General features: G+C 66.7%; 2 protein-coding genes across 2 annotated transcripts; both read left to right on the forward strand.

The window, feature by feature from the left end:
- The first annotated feature begins 156 nt into the window (after nucleotides 1–156).
- CILP2 (cartilage intermediate layer protein 2) lies at nucleotides 157–7153 on the forward strand. The gene is made up of 9 exons (XM_076359315.1): nucleotides 157–217; nucleotides 1902–2000; nucleotides 2359–2631; nucleotides 2924–3106; nucleotides 3521–3679; nucleotides 3786–4046; nucleotides 4189–4297; nucleotides 4394–4551; nucleotides 4655–7153. Exons 1-9 carry the CDS (start codon nucleotides 157–159, stop codon nucleotides 7030–7032), a joined length of 3681 nt encoding a protein of 1226 aa, XP_076215430.1. The 3' UTR covers nucleotides 7033–7153.
- Nucleotides 7154–14251: 7098 nt separating this feature from the next.
- Nucleotides 14252–15785, forward strand: LOC143170713 (uncharacterized). Its single transcript, XM_076359224.1, has 4 exons — nucleotides 14252–14570; nucleotides 14723–14786; nucleotides 15090–15159; nucleotides 15231–15785. Exons 1-4 carry the CDS (start codon nucleotides 14322–14324, stop codon nucleotides 15367–15369), a joined length of 522 nt encoding a protein of 173 aa, XP_076215339.1. The 5' UTR covers nucleotides 14252–14321; the 3' UTR covers nucleotides 15370–15785.
- The last annotated feature ends 719 nt before the right edge of the window (nucleotides 15786–16504 follow it).

A 16504-nucleotide genomic window follows, 5' to 3' on the forward strand; every position in this document is an offset into this window, starting at 1 on the left:
TCTTGACACCGATCCAGCCCCGGCAGAGCCGACAGCCCCGCGTGCCAGGAGCCGATTGCTGCTGTCTGCCGGCGCGAGGGGGAAAGGCCTCATATATAGACCCGCGGTGCCGCCGCGCTCGCAGTCACCAGCCGACCTGCCACCGCACGGGCAGCCATGGGGGAGCTGGCGCTGGCCCTCCTGGCTCTTGCCGCCCTGCACGGTGCTGGGGCACCAGGTAAGGCCGGGTCTGCCATCTAACCGCGGCGCGGGGACCCATCCGTGCCACCGGCCGGGGGCATCCCTGCCCTCCTGGGGGCTGGCGGCAGCGGCGATGCGGGGCAGGATGGGGATGGGGCTGAACGCTCGCCAGATGCGTGCCAGGGCCAGATGTGCACCGGGGCCAGATGTGTGCCAGGGTCAGATGTGCACCAGGGCCAGATGTGTGCCAGGGTCAGAGGTGCACCAGGGTCATGGCCACGGCCGGGGACGGTCCCTCCGGCATGTGCCGGTGGGAGGACGCGTTGGCAAGGCTCGGGGCAGTTTTGCCCTCCCCGGGGCCATGTCACCAGAGGGATGGGGATGTGCCCCGTGCCGTGTCCCCGCCAGCCCTGCCTGCTCCTGCGCCGGATAGCTGAGCACCTGCGGGAAGCCCCAGCTAGCTCGGCCACCCCAGCTGCTCCATGGCGCTTTTGCCCCCTGGTGCTGAGGGCCCCCAGCCCCGCGGGGGTCTCCGCAAGGTGCCAAGGGCAGCGTCCGGGCGAGACTGAGCCGGGAATGTCCCTGGTCCGGGGACAAAAATCCATCCACCTGCAGAACAGGGGCTGCAACGGGTCCTGCTGTCCCCCAGCTCCCTGCCACCTGGGGAGGGGACAGGAGGTGGCAGGGTCGAGTCCCCCCTGCCGTGGGATTGCTGCTGGTGGAGGGATGGTGCCCACTGCATGCCCGTGGGGTGCCCGTGGGGTACCCATTGCATGCTCGTGGGGTACTCACAGTGGTCCAGGCTGCACAGGGGTGTCTTGAGTGTTTGGCCGCATCCTGCTCGGTGCCCGTGGGTGACAGGCACCAGGGGCCAGGTTTCTCTCCAGGGACCTGCTCCCCGCATCCGTCCCCTCCAGCACAGCTGAACCCCCTGTCTCAGCACCCGGGGTCACCCGCGTGAGGGGCAGGCGGGCAGGGCTGCCCTTGGAGACCCCGGCTCCCTGGGGTTCACTCCCGTGGGACGTGGCTGGCCAGGCTCGGTGGGAGCTGGGGGGGGGGGGGGGAACACCCTCCACCCGGGGTGCACAGCAAGCCCCCCCGGGCCGGCTGCTGCCGTGGCGGTGTTTCCACTTGCTGGCTGTGGTTTTACGGCCCAATTTCCTGCCGCCTCCCGGTTTGGCTGGTGGGGCTTAGTGTGACGCCGGGTTCATGCCATGGCCTCGGCATGGCGGGTGCGTGCATGGACACCCCGGCACGTCTCCCCGTCCCACATCACCTCCGGGGCCAAGCTCACCCCGGGGCAGCCGGGAGCTCGCAGGCAGCATTACCCTGGCATACAGCCCGTGGACATGGCATGGGCCCCGGCATGGCCGGACTCGCCACGCGGCACCAGCCTCGGCTGCCCCTTGGTCCATCCCTGGATGGCCGGGAGGCTGCAGCCCGTCCTCGGCCGCCCCGGACGATGACACCACCAGCCTGGCCCCGTGGAGCTGGTAAATCCTGCCCTGAGCCCCTTGCCCAGCTGATGATGTGGGGCCGGGGGGGCTCACGGTGGGAGGGGGTCCCCATCCCTGCTGGGACGTGGTGCATCCCGGTGCTGGCTGAGCTTTGCTGCATGATGTTGGTGCCCGTGGCTCGGCGAGGGACCGGCTGGGCACCGTTGGGTGCCCTGGGGGGAGGGTGCCCCCGTGCCAGGTGCTTTCCCCCCACGCTTCCCCCAGAGCCCCTGGAGAATGACTTGGAGCCGGGCAAGAGCAGCACGGCAGTGAAGCCCTGGAAAGCAGCCCCCAGCCTGGCAGACCTCGACCTGGACACGGCAGGTACGGCTGTCCCCGAGCCCCCCGCCGGACACCATCCCACTGGGGACCCGCAGCTGGGACACCCCAAAGGGGCTGCACAGGGCAATGCCCACCACGCCAGCCCGGGAGGTGCCATCTCCCCCCCACGGTGGCGTCCCCATGGGACCCTTGCAGCAGGATGTGGTGTCCACCCTGTGCACCCCGAGGCTCCCACGCTGCATCCCCCAGCGCCCGCCATCCCCACGTGCTTCATCCGCTCGTCCTTTGTCCATGCAGCCCTCGATGTCCCCGAGCTGTCCCCAGCCCCAGTGGCACCCCGGGGTGCTTAGGGACGGGGGTCTGCTCCCCATCCGTGTGCTCAGGGCTCGCTCCATCCCAGGCGGAGGAGCCGAGTGGACGTCCTGGTTCAACATCGACCACCCCGGAGGGGACGGGGACTACGAGAGCCTGGAGGCCATTCGCTTCTACTACCGGGGGCGCGTCTGTGAGCGGCCGGTGGCCATCCAGGCCCGCACGACCGAGTGGGAGCTGCCCGAGGAGGTGGGCGAGGTGGTGCACGTCAGTCCCAAGAAGGGTTTTCGCTGCATCAACAAGGAGCAGCCGCGGGGCAAGACCTGCTCCAACTACCACATCCGCTTCCTCTGCCCGCTGGGTGAGTGCCCATCCCCGCCGCATCCCACCCCTCCCCGGACCCCGCTGGCACTTTGGTGGGGGTCCGTACCCATTGCTGCGCTCACCCCTTGCTCGTCACCCCCTCCTGCTGCTGCATCCCACAGAGTGCTGCCAGAGCTGCGGCTGCACCAGAGCCCCCCCCCCCAACCTCCAGCAATCACCCCCCGGGTGCACGGCACTGGGCACCATCCCGGGGGCAACATGCCCCTCACGGAGCTGGGTGCGGGTGGTGGGTTCCCAGTAAACGCCTCTGCCCCCCCCTCCCCTCCCAGAGCATATCTACTGGTCGCACTGGTCCTCCTGGAGCCCCTGCTCACGCAGCGCCTGCGGCAGCAGCGGCACCCAGACCCGCACCCGTCGCTGCGTCAATGCCCGGCTGGTGGCCGCGCTCAAGGAGCTCAAGTGCAAGGGCAAAGCTGTGGAGCGACGGCCGTGCAGCGCTGGCCCCTGCCCAGGTAGGGACCCTGGCACCCCCGCCAGCACCCACCTGCCCCCCGGCCGCCACTTGCCGCCTGGCCCTGGCCGCCTCCGGCTCCTCTCCCGGCCCCCTCTTCCTGCGGCACGAGGGGTCCCGCGGGGCCGTTGGCGTGCGGCGGCTGCCCCCGTGCCAACACAGCAGCCCCCCGGGCAAAGCCGACGCCACCTGCACATTGTCAGTTTAATTGTAATAACACAGGCCGCGCTGGTAAAAATAGCTTGGCAGGGGCGCGCGGGGGTGAGCTGGGGCTTGCCGGGCACGGGTGGCTGGATGGAGCCTCCCCACTTGGGGACCCCCCCCACCCCGTGTCCCTGTGGTGCAGGGCCATCCTGGGCTGGGGACTCCGGGGGGGAGCGCGGTGCCCAATTCCCGCCCGGCAACTCCCCCGCAGAGTCAGCGTGGATGGAGTGGGGCGCCTGGGGCCCCTGTTCCCGCAGCTGCGGCAGCGCCGGGACGCGCGTCCGGCGCCGGAGCTGCAAAAAAGCCAAGAAGGTGCCGTGCGCCGGTCGCTCCACCGAGGTGCAGAAATGCCCCGCCTTGCCCTGCCCAGGTACCTGCCCTCAGGGACGCGGGGACCCCCTCCCCGGTGCCCCCCACCCGCGTGACCCCGCCGCTGGTTGCAGCCGCAGGGGTCTGAGCACCGTGCCGCCCCGCAGCCTGCCCCGGGCGCACGCTGCAGGGCACTGTTGTCTCCGCCACCGGCGCGGCGCTGCCAGATGCCCGCATCTACCTGGAGGGCCGCCCGCCGGTGCTGCTGGCCCGCAGCGATGCCCGCGGGCGCTTTGCCACGGCGGGTCTGTGCGAGGGCACCGCCGCCAACGTCAGCGCCCACCGCGAGGGCTTCGCCCCGGGACTGGCACCCATCATCTCCAACGGCTCCGGCGTGGCAGTGGCACACGTGATGCTGCAGAGGCTGGGTGAGCGGCGCGGCGCGGGGCGGGGGCCGAGTCTTGCACCCCTCGAGGGACCTCCCCGAAGGATGCATGGTGGGAGGGAGTGATCCGGGGTGGGGGGGCGGCCGCGGCTCGTTGCACCCTCTGCCGCCTTCCTTCCCTGCAGAGAAGCCCTACATGGTGCTGCACCCCAAGACGAAGGTGCGGGTGGCCGGGCAGGAGGTGACCTTCTGCTGCAAAGCCTCGGGCACCCCCGTGCCCAAGAAGTACTACTGGTGAGCGGGGTCCGGGCGGCAGAAAGCCGGGACTGGGGACGGCGGGGAAAGGCAGCCCCGGCCATGTCCCCACTGAGCCCGTACCCGTCCCGGCAGGTACCACAACGGGACGCTGCTGGAGAGGAAGGTGCACCGGTATGGCAGCCGCCTGGTGCTGCGGGGGCTGGCGCCGGAGCAGGCTGGCACCTACCACTGCAAAGCCAGCACCGAGGCGGGTGCCATCAAATCGGCGCCAGCACAGCTCACCGTCCTGGGTGAGAACGGGCTGGGCTTCGTTAGCGGCAGCATCATCCTAGGATGGGGCATGCGGTGGGGAGGGTCACCCTAACCCCCCTGTCCCCACTGTCCCCCCCCCAGCCCAGGGCCAGCAGAGCTGCAAGCCGGAGCCTGAGCCAAGCCTCGTGGAGCTGCCCAGTGAGTGCCCACAGGATGCCACCGGCTCCCGCTACTACAACGTGGGTCGCTGCCCGCCCGCCCCGTGTGCCGACAGCCCGGCCGACCAGTCGGAGTGCGGGGCAGACGCGGGGCGCTGCTGCGGGGTGCGGAGGATGGAGATGCGGGAGATCCCCTGTGCCGGCTCCCTGCTGCCCGTCAAGGTGGTGGCTGAGTGCGGTTGTGGGCCCTGCGCCCAGCCCCGCGTCCTGGTGCAGGGACGGGTGACAGCGGCCGACACCGGCGAGCCCCTGCGCTTCGGGCAGATCTTCCTGGGGGGGAGGAAGGTCGGCTTCACTGGCTACAAGGGCTCCTTCACCATCGAGGTGCCGCCGGACACGCAGCGCTTGGTGGCTCGCTTCGTGGACCGACAGCAGAGGTTCGTGGATGCCGTCAAGGTCCTGCCCTTCAACCGCCGCGGTGGTGCCGTCTACCAGGAGGTCAAGATGCTGCGGAAGAAGGAGCCGGTGGACCTGGACGGCAGCCGGAGCAATGCCATCCCGCTGGGGGAGTTGAGCGGCCGGGAGCCCGTGGGGGAGCTCGTCCTTCCCGCTGGCGCCTTCCTCCGTCCCTCCGGGGAGGTCTTCAAGGGCATTGTCAAAGCCAGCGTCACCTTTCTGGACCCCAGGGACATGGCAACAGCCAGCGCCGCCTCCAGCGACCTCAGCTTCACCAATGCCGAGGGGGAGATTGTTCCCCTGCGGACCTACGGCATGTTCGCCGTGGATTTTCGGGAAGGGGAGACCGGCGCGGCACTGCAGACGGGGCCGGTGGAGGTGCGGATGGACGCGGGGCAGGTCCAGATGCCGGAGCACCTGCAGAAGATGAAGCTGTGGTCCTTGAACCCCGAGACTGGCTTGTGGGAGGAGGAGGGAGTCCTCCGGCCGGCCAGGGGGAACCGGGGGAAGAGGGAGGAGAGGACTTTCCTGGTGGGGAACCTGGAGATCCGGGAGCGGCGTCTCTTCAACCTGGACGTGCCGGAGGACCGCCGGTGCTTCGTCAAGGTCAGGGCTTACAGCAACGAGAAGTTCAACCCCTACGAACAACTGGAAGGGGTGGTCATCAGCCTCATCAACCTGGAGCCCCAGCCCGGCTATCCTGCCAACCCCCGGGCATGGGGTCGCTTCGACAGCGTGGTGACGGGTCCCAACGGTGCCTGCCTGCCCGCTTTCTGCGATGGCCAGCGCCCCGATGCCTACTCGGCGTACGTCACCGCCACGCTGGGTGGGGAGGAGCTGGAAGCCGTGGCCTCCAGCCCCAAGCTCAACCCCAACGCCGTCGGCGTGTCCCAGCCCTACCTGGGCAAGCTGGGCTACCGCCGGTTGGACCACGATGACCCCAACTTGAAGAAGACAGCTTTCCAAATCAACGTGGCCAAGCCCGACCCCAACAATGTTGATGAGACCAATGGTCCCATCTACCCTTACCGCAGCCTCGAGGAGTGCGAGGAGGCGCCGGTCAGCGCCAACCACCTCCGCTTCTACCGCGTGGAGGTGGACAAGTATGAGTACAACGTGGTGCCCTTCAAGGAGAGCGACCTGACCTCCTGGACCGGTGACTACCTCTCATGGTGGCCCAACCCTCAGGAGTTCAGGGCTTGTTTCATCAAGGTGCAGATCGAGGGGCCGCAGGAGTACATGGTGAGGTCCCGTAATGTGGGGGGCAGCCACCCCCGTACCCGGGGGCAGCTCTACGGGCTGCGTGACACCCGTAGCGTGCGGGACACGCTGCTGGAGAACACCTCAGGCGCCTGTGTGGAGTTCAAGTGCAGCGGGATGCTCTTCGACCAGAGCCTGGTGGATCGCACCTTGGTCTCCATCGTCCCCCAAGGCAGCTGCCACCGCACAGCCATCAACAGCCTCCTCCGGGAGTACCTGAGCCGTCACCCGCCCGTGGCGGAGAACAACCACACGGCCGCCTTCACCATGCTGGCGCCAGTCGACCCGTTGGGTCACAACTATGGCATCTACACGGTGACGGACCAGAACCCCCGGCTGGCTAAGGAGATCGCCATCGGCCGCTGCTTTGACGGCACCTCCGATGGCTTCTCGCGGGAGATGAAGGCAGACGCCGGCACGGCTGTCACCTTCACCTGCCGGGAGCGGCCGGCGGGGCGGGAGAGCTTCTTCCAGCGCCTGCTGACGGCCCCAGCTGAGGCGCTGGCCGAGATCCGACGGGAGATGGGGGCCGGTGAGATGCGCCGGGCTCCCCCCGAGGTGATGGACTTCGCCTCCGGTGCCCGAGCCCCGGGCCCCACGGCCACTCGCCGGCGGAGGATGGGCCGGATCCGGGGGCAGCTGTGAGCGCGGCGGCCCCACCCCGTGCCCCCTCCCCGGCTCAGCTCTGCCCTCCCTTTCCCCGTCGCTTTTACCCGTGCTCATTTATAACGACCGAGGCGGGGGGAACACACACAGGACACGTGGGGTGGGACCCTCGCACTGTGACCCCGGGGGACAGCAGGGCAGGGGGCCACTGGCATGTGGGGAGGGGGGGTGAGAGCGGGCAGCCCCCCCTGGCCTCACCAGCCCCCCCCCCGCCCCCCAGTGCTGCCCCTGCCCTCACCCCCAGCCCCACGCGGGGCAGCTCTTGGTGCTCAGCCCCAGGGACCGCGGTGCCGGTGGTGCCGGCAGCGGGGCCGTGGCCCCACGGGGGTTATTTAAATAAAAAAGAATAAAAGAGGGGGTGGAAGCAAATAGGGGAAGGGGCTGGGGTGGGAAGGGGTCCCTGCCCAGCGCTTTGCCCAGTGCCTGGCGGCGGGGCTCCCGTGTGCCCGTGCCGGGGCCGGTGCTGGCCGAGGGTGTCGGGAGCCGGGAGCACCCACTGCATCCCTGCCCTGCACCCCACAAGGAAACGTGGGTTTCTTTTGGGGAAAACCCCCCGAGGATGTGGATAAAAAGCCCTCCCTGCGCTCTCTGCCCCGGCACAGCGCAGTGCCAGCTCTCCCGCCGGGGTGCAGGGGCTCGGCGGCAGACGGCGTGCCTGGGACACCAGGCTCGGTCCCTGCGACCTTCAGCCGAGCTCAGTGCAGAGCCCGGACGGGCCTGATCCTGCACCCATCCTGCTGCCACCGACCTGGCTATTTTGCCCTCGGGGAGTGTTTTGCCCCAACTACCAGGTGGGGAAAAAAAAAAAAAAAAAGGCACTTCTTAAACCCCCTCCCCAGCATGGGGACCCCCCCCCCCCCCACCTCGACTCCTGGGGTGCGCCGGGGCAGTGAGCGAGAGGCGATGGCAGGATGCGGCCCTGCGGCAGTGGTGCCGGCGCGCACCGAGGGCACGTGCGGATTTGTACATTATTTATTACGAAATATACGGTTGTGTGTACACCCGCCTGGCTGCTGGGCTTTTCTCGGGGTGCCCAGAACCGAGCGGGGGGGGGATGGACGACACGATGCAGGGACGTGTGTGTGTCCCCCCTACTCCATCGTCTCCCGCCCCGCACAGTAGCACCGTCCCGGCGGCTCCTGTTTGCCTTGGGCCCGGTTCAGCCGGCTGGCGGCGGCGCGGGGGGAATCACGCCAGCTCCCGCGGCTGGGGGACGTGGCAGCCGGGGGGGGGGGGGGGGGGGAGGGGGGCGCGCATCCAGCCCTATGGCCCCCCTGCCACGGGGATGCACGGGGATGCACCCGGCGCAGGAGCTGTGCACCCGCTGGGTGACCCCGGCCAGGGCGAAGGGCAGCGGGGTCCGTCTGTCCGTCTGACATCTGTCTGTCCCACCTGGCTCGCGGTACCGGGTGGGTTTTGTAGGCGCGTGTGTGTCCCCCCCCCGCCCCCTCCCACCCACGGCTCCCGGCGGATGCTGTAATGGAACAGGCTGGGTTTACGGGGCCAAACCCCCCCCCCCCCCACTCCCGGGACAACGTTTCCCTTTTACAACATGGTTTGGCCACGACGCGGCGTTTTTTCACCCTCATACTGGATGCAGCCGCTCACGAGATCAAAGGGGACACAGGGCACCCGGAGGGGACGGGGAGGGTGGGGGGGGGACACACGTTTGCCAAACCAGCGGCCAAAATCCCAGCCCCTCTCCCCATCCCGCCTGGACGGGAACCCACCGCGGCCGGATGCTGGCACGTCGGGTGGGCGATGCCGCGGCGCAGCGCGGGAGGGAAACGCTGGGACCCCATCGCGGGGCTCCCACACACCCCCCACAAAGCCTGGGTGCTGCCTGACCCTGGGTGCTGCCTGTCCCTGGGGGTTTGGGAGCCGCCCCACCAGAAGCCGTGTCCCCCGCCACGGGGGAAGGCCGGCGGATGCTCCCCTGCGGGCACCGCTGGCGACAGTGCCGGGGGGGCCGGGGGGGAGCGCCAGCGGGCAGGATTGTTTTCCACCATCTGGTTGGCTTGGTCGGAGGCAGCTGCTCAGGCAGGGCAGATGGAAGCAGCTCCTGCAGCTCTGCTGCTATTTATGGCGTCGGAAGAAAAATGGGGTGAAAAAACCGACAAAAAGCAGCCACGCAAAGGGGCCGGTCGGACACCTTCATTTGCAGCCCCTTATGGTCACAGCTGCGCCCTGCTCCGTCTCGCCAGATCCTATCCCCGCGCTGGCCGGGATCGTGCCATGGGGTGCTCCGGGCACTGGGGGCTGGGGGGGAGATGGGTGCAGGGGAGAGCAAGGGGGTGGCCAGGGGCTCCCCCCGATCCCAGGGACACGGAGAAGGAGCCAGGGGCACACACACAGGGATGTGCCGGGGTTGCGGGAGGTTTGTGCTGGGTGTCCAGCCCAGCCCCGCATTCCCGAGGGCTGGAAACCCGCCCAGGGTCAGGGGCTGGGCTGGGGGCTGCAGCCAAAGCCTCCTGCTGTTCCCCCTCGGTTGTGGGACCCTCCATGCAGGAGCTGAACCCACAGCCCGTCCCGAGGGTCCCGCAACCTGAAGCCCCAGGGACAAAGAGCCCTCGGTTCTGACCCCGGCCCGTAATGCCCCCTGCGCTGGCCGGGGCCAGCCAGACTCGCACCCCACCCGTGTGCCGTGGAGCATCATCAGGTACCAAAATAACCCCCCAGCCCCTCCCGGCTTCCAGGCGATGCTGAGCCTCACAGTCCAGCCGGGCTGATTGCAGGGCTGAGTGTCCAAGGCTGCCAGCTGGGATGCTTTTGCCTCTAATTCTCGTAATCGTTAGCAGAAACCACCGGCACGCGGCTCCGCACGACCCACGGTGGCTCCGGAGCGGGGTACCCCAGGGGTTGGGTGCGGGGGAGCCCCGTGGGGACCCCACACCGGACCCACAGGCTGCAGGATGGAGAGCCCAGAGGGGTTTTCTGCAACGCAACAGCTTTAGGGTCAAAACTGCCCTTTTTTGGCTTTCTCAGCCCCTTGGCACGAGCAATGCTCCTGGCTCAGCTCCGTGGCGGGCAGGTGGGAGGCTGGGGCCGGAGTGAGGATCCCCCTCAGGTCCCCCACGGCTTTGGGCAAACGATGGGGCACGGTGGGTCCTGGCCGCGGGTTTCGGGGTGGGCGAGGTGTGGGCGGGTGCAACGCTGCCCCGCTCCCTGCTTGCACCAGTACTCGTGGGTCCATCCGGCTACGACGGTGCCTGGGAGGCAGAGACAGGGATGGAAACACCCCAGGAGAGCTCCCGGGCGGCGGGGCGGTGGGATGCGGGCGAGGGGGCACGGCGAGAGCCCGTCCCTGTGCGGGATGCATCTCCCCGCAGTCCCCGGGTGATGAGAAAGGCAGGTGGGGGCGGCCAGCGAGGCCGGGCTCAGCTGCTTCTTGTTACCCTCGGACCCCGGCCAAGAGGGAATAGCAAAGCAGGGAAGGGAAAAAGGAGCCCGGGAGCTGGCAGCTCCCGTCCCGCCCCGCCAGCAATTAGGGATGGCCGGAGCCCAACGTAAACGAGCAGGACGGTGTGCCGGCGCATCGGCACGTCCTTCGGTGCTGCCGGGGGCCCCCGGTGGTGGGGATGGGGCTGCCATTTGCTTAGACCCCCGCCCCCCCAACAGCATCCCCACATTGGGGTGCATCCCCCCCCCAAAATCCCCACTGGCCCTGTGGGGAGGAGGGAGCGGGCAGCGGGAAGGGAGTGCTGCTGCACTGCACCCCACGAGCACGTACCGGCACTGGCCGGGAACAAAAGCTGCTCTGAGCAGCAGCCGGGAGCTGGAAAGCGCCTTGGGAAGCAGCTTGCTTTCTTTTTTTTCTTTTTAAATAATGGAAAATATAATGACAGTGCCTAAATTAAAATAATAAAAGAAACCAGCCAAAAAGCCAACCCAAAATAGGAGAGAAACCCACGTTTCAGGCTGAAAGGGAACAGGCGCAGGCAAGGGATGAAAGGGAAAAGCAGAGGCGCTGCGCCGGCCCGGGACCCTCCTCTCAGCCTCCCAGAGGGGCTGGGGGGGCCGTGCTGCCCGACCATCTCCCCAGGGCCAAGCCATGGGGTGAGGGCTGAGTGGGGCATGGAGCATCGCCGCCACGGCAGGAGCTGCCCCCCGCGTGCTGGCCCCGGCCCCCGGCAGCCCAAAAATATTCCCCTGCGCATGCCCCCTCCTCGCCGGCTTCGCTCCTTTGCACCACACCCACCACTGCTGCTTCAGGGGCCGCATCCTGCCCAGGGCTCCAGGCCCGGGGGGGGGGTGGGGGTGGGTGAGGAGGCATCTCCTCCGCCCCCTGCCCTGAACTGGAGCATCCCTGGGGACCCCAAACCCCAGCATCCCTGCGGACCCCAAACTGGAGAATCCCCGGGCATCCGGAGCATCCCCGGGCACCCGGCTGCGGGAGGGACACAGGAGGTGCCAGCTCCCCCTCTCTGCCGTGATGGCAGGGCCGGATCCAGCTGCCAAATTCCAAGCCGTCTGGCCAAGAGACGCTGCTCTGCTCCCGGCGCTCCCTCCGGACAACCTGCCGGAGGAGGAAAACAAACGGTCCTCGAACACGGACAAGCCGGAGGCGAGAGACCCCCCAACCCCTCCCAAAGCGGGGACACCGGGGGCTACCGCTGTGTGTCCCCTGGGAAAGGGGCCATTGGAAGCTGGGATTTGGCAGGAAAACAGTGGGAAGAGGGAGAGGGGCAGCCCAGAGAACTAACACTTGCTTTCTGAAGTGAGCCCGAGCCAGGACACCACGGGGACGGCCGAGCTCCACCGTGCCGGGGTGGCTTCGGGGCAGCCCTTGACAATGCACATTCCTCTCCCAGTTGCTTTTTAGCTATATTTTTTGAGTTGCATCTCAATATCTCGCTGTTCAAAGGGAGCTGGTTCTGGAAAAAACATCCATTCCCGTTTTTCAAGCTATTTTTGAAACCTTTGGCCTTCGTTCCTCCTCAGGCTCCAGACCATAAATAATAATAACAACATATTTAAAGCCTTTACACTGACAGCTCACCGAATCTGCCAGAGCCTTTTAATTCTCCAGATGTTGAAAATCTGACTCAAAAACTTGAAATTTGGTAAATATTTTGTGTGTTTTTAATTTCACAACCATTGATTTTTCTATCACATGAAGCAGCAGAATAAAAATACTAAGTGGAACAGCTATTTCTGGAGCTGGGGGGGAGGAAAGGTGAGGCGGTGGCTGCTGTCTCCATGTGTCAGGATGCGGCCGGAGCATCCCTGGGGCTGCGTTGCCCGTGCCAGGGCCCTGTGCCGGGGGTCTTGGCTCCCCGGCACAGTCACAGTGGCAGGGACGGTGGCACCGGCACGCAGCCGGCTGTGGAAACACTGTGACTGCAGGCGCTCACCCCCAGCTCCCCGGCTCCGACCTGGCCTGGGCTGCTCCCGGCAGGTGCCACCTTGGCCGGACTCGGATTTATTTGGTGATCAGCTTTGGTGTGCGGCGCAGTGACATCCCCAGCTGCAGAGTGCCACCCCTATCCCGCATCCCACAATCTGCATCCTGCATCCCATAGCCCGCATCCTGCAATCCACATCCCGCATCCCATATCCCATATCCCATATCCCATATCCCCACATCCCATATCCCGCATCCAGCATCCCAAATCCTGCATCCCATATCCCATATTCCATATTCCCATATCCTGCATCCTATATCCCATATCCCGCATCCCATTTGCCATATCCTGCACCCCGTATCCTGCGTCCCGCATCCCACACCCTGCGTCCTATACCGCACATCCTACAGCCCGCATCCCATATCCACATCCTGCATCCTCTGTCATGTACCCCATATCCAAATATCACATCCCGCATCCCATACCCCATATCCCACATTTGGTGCCCTCCACCTCCTCCCAGCCCCACACAGTGGCAGGGAGCGGACCCGGGAAGGCACCTCTCCCCGTCCCCCCAAGTGCTTTGGGGTGCTTCAGGGGAGCGATGGACCAGCCGGCATTGCCTTTGCTCGGGAGATGTTTCCCTGCCGAGAAACGCCAGCAGGAAAAGCATTAAAAACCCCAGGATTTTAGCACAACTCCTGGAAGAAAGAGCGTTTCGAATTTCTCCCCAACAGAAGCAGAGTGGGTGCTGGCTCGGCCCCACTCCCAGCCTCCCAAAAAACAGCCCGTGCGGTGGCTGGACCACGATGCTGCTCCCCAAGGACGGGAGCGGAGGGCTCGCAGCCCTTCCCCACCCTTTAACCCTCCTCCTCCCCTCGCCAGCTCTTCCCCCCTCAAAAAACCCTCCCGAATGGCAGCCCAGGAGTGTTCTGGACGGGGACGTCCCGTGAAAGTCTGGACCAGTGCAGACATCACGGGGCCAAGCGCTTGCCAGAAGCCAGGGCTGGATCCTGGCCCCAGCAGAGCCCCTTTGCCCGGCCAGAGCCGGGGCGGCCGCACTGGGCAGAACTGGGCTGGAGGGAGGCTGTGCTGCAGAAGGGTTTGCAGACTGGTACCACCTACCCCAGTAACCCCACACCCGGTTACCCCGCACCCTGGGTACCCCCGTACCCCAGGTACCCCATAACCCAAGTACCCTGTACCCCTAATTCTCCATACCCCAGGTACCCCATAACCTGGTTATCCCACACTCCAGTTATGCCATAACCCAGGTAGCCCCTATCCCAGGCACCCCAAACCCCAGTTACTTTATACCCTGGGTACCCCATATCCTGGGTACCCCATACCCCCATTTCTCCATACCCCAGATACCTCATACCCCAAGTACCCCGTACCCCTAATTCTCCATACCCCAGGTACCCCATACCCCAGGTACCCCATACCCCTAGTCCCCCATACCCCAGGCATGCCATGCTCTGGGTACCCCACACCCCATTTTTGCCCCCCCAGGCCCCTCACACTCCCGTTACCCCTTGCCCTGGGGATGTTCTGCCCTGTCCCGTCCCCCCGTCCCCCCCACCGTGGGCACTGGCCCCACTGGCAGCTCCATGGGGCTGCACGTGTGCCCGCAGCCCCGCAGCTCTGCCCCTGGGACACGGGGCCGGGATCACCCCTTGTGGAAGGGGGGGTGTCCCCCGCAGCGTCTGCCCGAGCCCTGCCCGTACCAGCCCCGGGGCACAGCGCCAGCCCCGCCAGCAGCCCTGAGGCCGTCCAGCTTCCCCCGGTGCTGCACGCTCATGAATCACATGATTTCCTGGAAAGTCCCGCTCTCTGAGAAATGAAATAGCTCGATTTTGGAGCAACCCTCGAGCTCCCTCCTAGTCCCCTGTTGTTTTGCCCAGACAGGGCAGCGCAGGCAGGATGAAGGGCTGCAGCTGGTGCTCGCTGCCCCCATGCAAGCGAGCTTGGAAGATGTACGTGGCCATGGCCCTTGGGGTGGCTGTCGTGCTGGTGGCAGCCCTCTCCACCATGCTCTGCCAGCTGGCCGTGGGCTCCGCAATGGTGGGAAACAGCTCAGCGGAGCTGGCGCAGCTGGAGGAGGTGCTGGCCATCACCAACCGGTCCCTCGCCGAAGCCCGCGGGCAGTGGGAAGGCTGCAGGAAGCAGCTGGTAGGTGCCGGGGTGCTGCTGGTGGGTGGGGGGCCGGGACCCCGTGGGGAAACCTGCAGCCCCCAGCCCCGAACTGCCTGCGTTTGGCTTGTGCAAGCCAAAGCTTGTTCCCGAGCTGGAACCTCCAGCCCTTTCCCTCTGCCCGTGCTCAGGGTGTGCTGGAAGGGAAAGTCCCGGAGCTGGAGCAGGCGCTCACCAAGATAACCCAGCTGCAAGGTGAGTCCTGGGCAGGGTGGGGGGTGCAGGGGGGTGGGCACGGGCAACAGTCCCTGGGACACCCTGATTCCCATCCCCTGGGACGCCCTGATCCCCGTCCCCTGGGTCAACCTGGTCCCTTTCCCTTGGGCCACCCTGATTCGAATCCCCTGAGACACCCTGATCCCCGTCCCCTGGGACACCCTGTTCCCCATCCCCTGGGACACCCTGATCCCTGTGTCGTCTTGATCCCCGTCCCCTTGGCCACCCTGATCCCTGTCCCCTGGGACACCCTGATCCCCGCCTGCCGTCACCTCCCTGCAGAGGAGAACGGCGCGCTCAAGGTGGAGGTGTCCCAGCAGCAGGAGCAGCTGAGGGACCTGCAGAGCCACAGGTGAGCCCCGCGCTTCCCCTTGCCGCCCCCAGCCCCACGCTCTGTCACCAACTCTCCCTGTCCCCCCCCAGGGACAAGCTCGAGCTGCAGAACGAGCTCCTGCAGAAGCAGCTCCAGGACATGAGGAGCCAGCATTCGGGTGGGAACAGGCTCCCGGCCGTGTCCCTCAGCCTCCTGGCTCTCCTCCTCCCCAGGATGCTCCTCCTGTGAGCCCGAAGCAGCAGGAACATGGGCCCCCTGCTTCCCCGTCCCCCGATGTGGGGTGAGGAGGGACCGTCCCCATCCAGCCCGGCAGGGTCTGGGGGTGGCAGCGCTGCGGGAACCTGGTGCCCGGTCAGCCCTGCCTCCTGCTCGCCCCTGCCCCGGGACTGCCTACGCTGTTCTATACCTCCCTGCATGCTCTGCTCACCAAACTAACTCACCCTGTTCACCGTGGGGACATCCTGGGGAGACAGTTTCCCTCCAGCCACCAAGGGCTGTGCTCAGGGCGAGGGAGGGGATGGGGCATGGGCAGGAGGGGACAGAGATGTAGCACTGTGCAAGGCTGCCTTGAGTTGAGGGCTCCACGGACACTCCATGGTTAGGTGATTTTTAACCAATTTACAATAAAACCTTGTGAAAATCCAGTGGTTTATTGCTCCAGCAGCTCTTGGGGACCCAGAGACCTGACCCTGCTGTATGGTGGGGGCAAGGGGGTGCTGCAGAAACCCCTCGGGGCAGATGGCAGCCTCGGCATCCCCGGCACCCACCGGACCCCAGCTGCATCCCCGCTTATCCCTGCAGCTGTGACCCACGGTCAAGCGCAGGGGCAGAGCGTCTTCCCACCTCCAGCACAAACAAAGCCTATTCTGGGCTGTGACCTGTGAGAAACCGCAGCCCAAAGCCGTGTTTGGTGAGAAAAACCCACACGCGGCAATTACAGCAACCCAGGGAGCGACCTGCCCTGGGGACGCTGGCACACCCCGGGCAGCCGCCGCTGGAGCGGGTGAGCAGCTCCGTGTCCCCCTCCGGCATGGACCCCGCAGTGCCCAAGGCCACCCTGAAGGTGCTGGGACTGTGCGTGGTGCTGCTGGTGCTGGTGGCAGCGGTGACGGTCTCAGTGGCGGTGATGGTGTGGCGCTCGGAGGCGGTGGGGAAGCTGCAGGGCTGCCGGGAACGGGCAGCCAACGAGAGCCGGGAGCTGGGGAACCGCGTGGCCGAGCTGGAGCGGGAGCGAGCCCGGCTGCAGCGGGAGGTGGCGGCGAGCACGCGGGCGGAGGATGCTCTGCAGCGGGAGATTGCCCAGGCCCATGGCGACGGCAAGAAGCTCAATGCCAGCCTGGCGTCCTGCTGGGAGCGGGCGGTA

This window comes from Aptenodytes patagonicus, chromosome 25, assembly GCF_965638725.1.
Source record: "Aptenodytes patagonicus chromosome 25, bAptPat1.pri.cur, whole genome shotgun sequence".
Taxonomy (NCBI): Eukaryota; Metazoa; Chordata; class Aves; order Sphenisciformes; family Spheniscidae; genus Aptenodytes; species Aptenodytes patagonicus.

What these genes read in the sequence shown, in the direction of transcription:
- LOC143170713 (XM_076359224.1), top strand. Translation starts at nt 14,322, where the DNA reads ATGAAGGGCTGCAGCTGGTGCTCGCTGCCCCCATGCAAGCGAGCTTGG. An exon ending in CAAGATAACCCAGCTGCAAG is followed by an intron (nt 14,787 to 15,089) that starts GTGAGTCCTGGG and finishes ACCTCCCTGCAG; the next exon opens with AGGAGAACGGCGCGCTCAAG. An exon ending in AGGGACCTGCAGAGCCACAG is followed by an intron (nt 15,160 to 15,230) that starts GTGAGCCCCGCG and finishes GTCCCCCCCCAG; the next exon opens with GGACAAGCTCGAGCTGCAGA.
- CILP2 (XM_076359315.1), top strand. Translation starts at nt 157, where the DNA reads ATGGGGGAGCTGGCGCTGGCCCTCCTGGCTCTTGCCGCCCTGCACGGT. An exon ending in CCGCTTCCTCTGCCCGCTGG is followed by an intron (nt 2,632 to 2,923) that starts GTGAGTGCCCAT and finishes CTCCCCTCCCAG; the next exon opens with AGCATATCTACTGGTCGCAC. An exon ending in GTGCCCAAGAAGTACTACTG is followed by an intron (nt 4,298 to 4,393) that starts GTGAGCGGGGTC and finishes CCGTCCCGGCAG; the next exon opens with GTACCACAACGGGACGCTGC.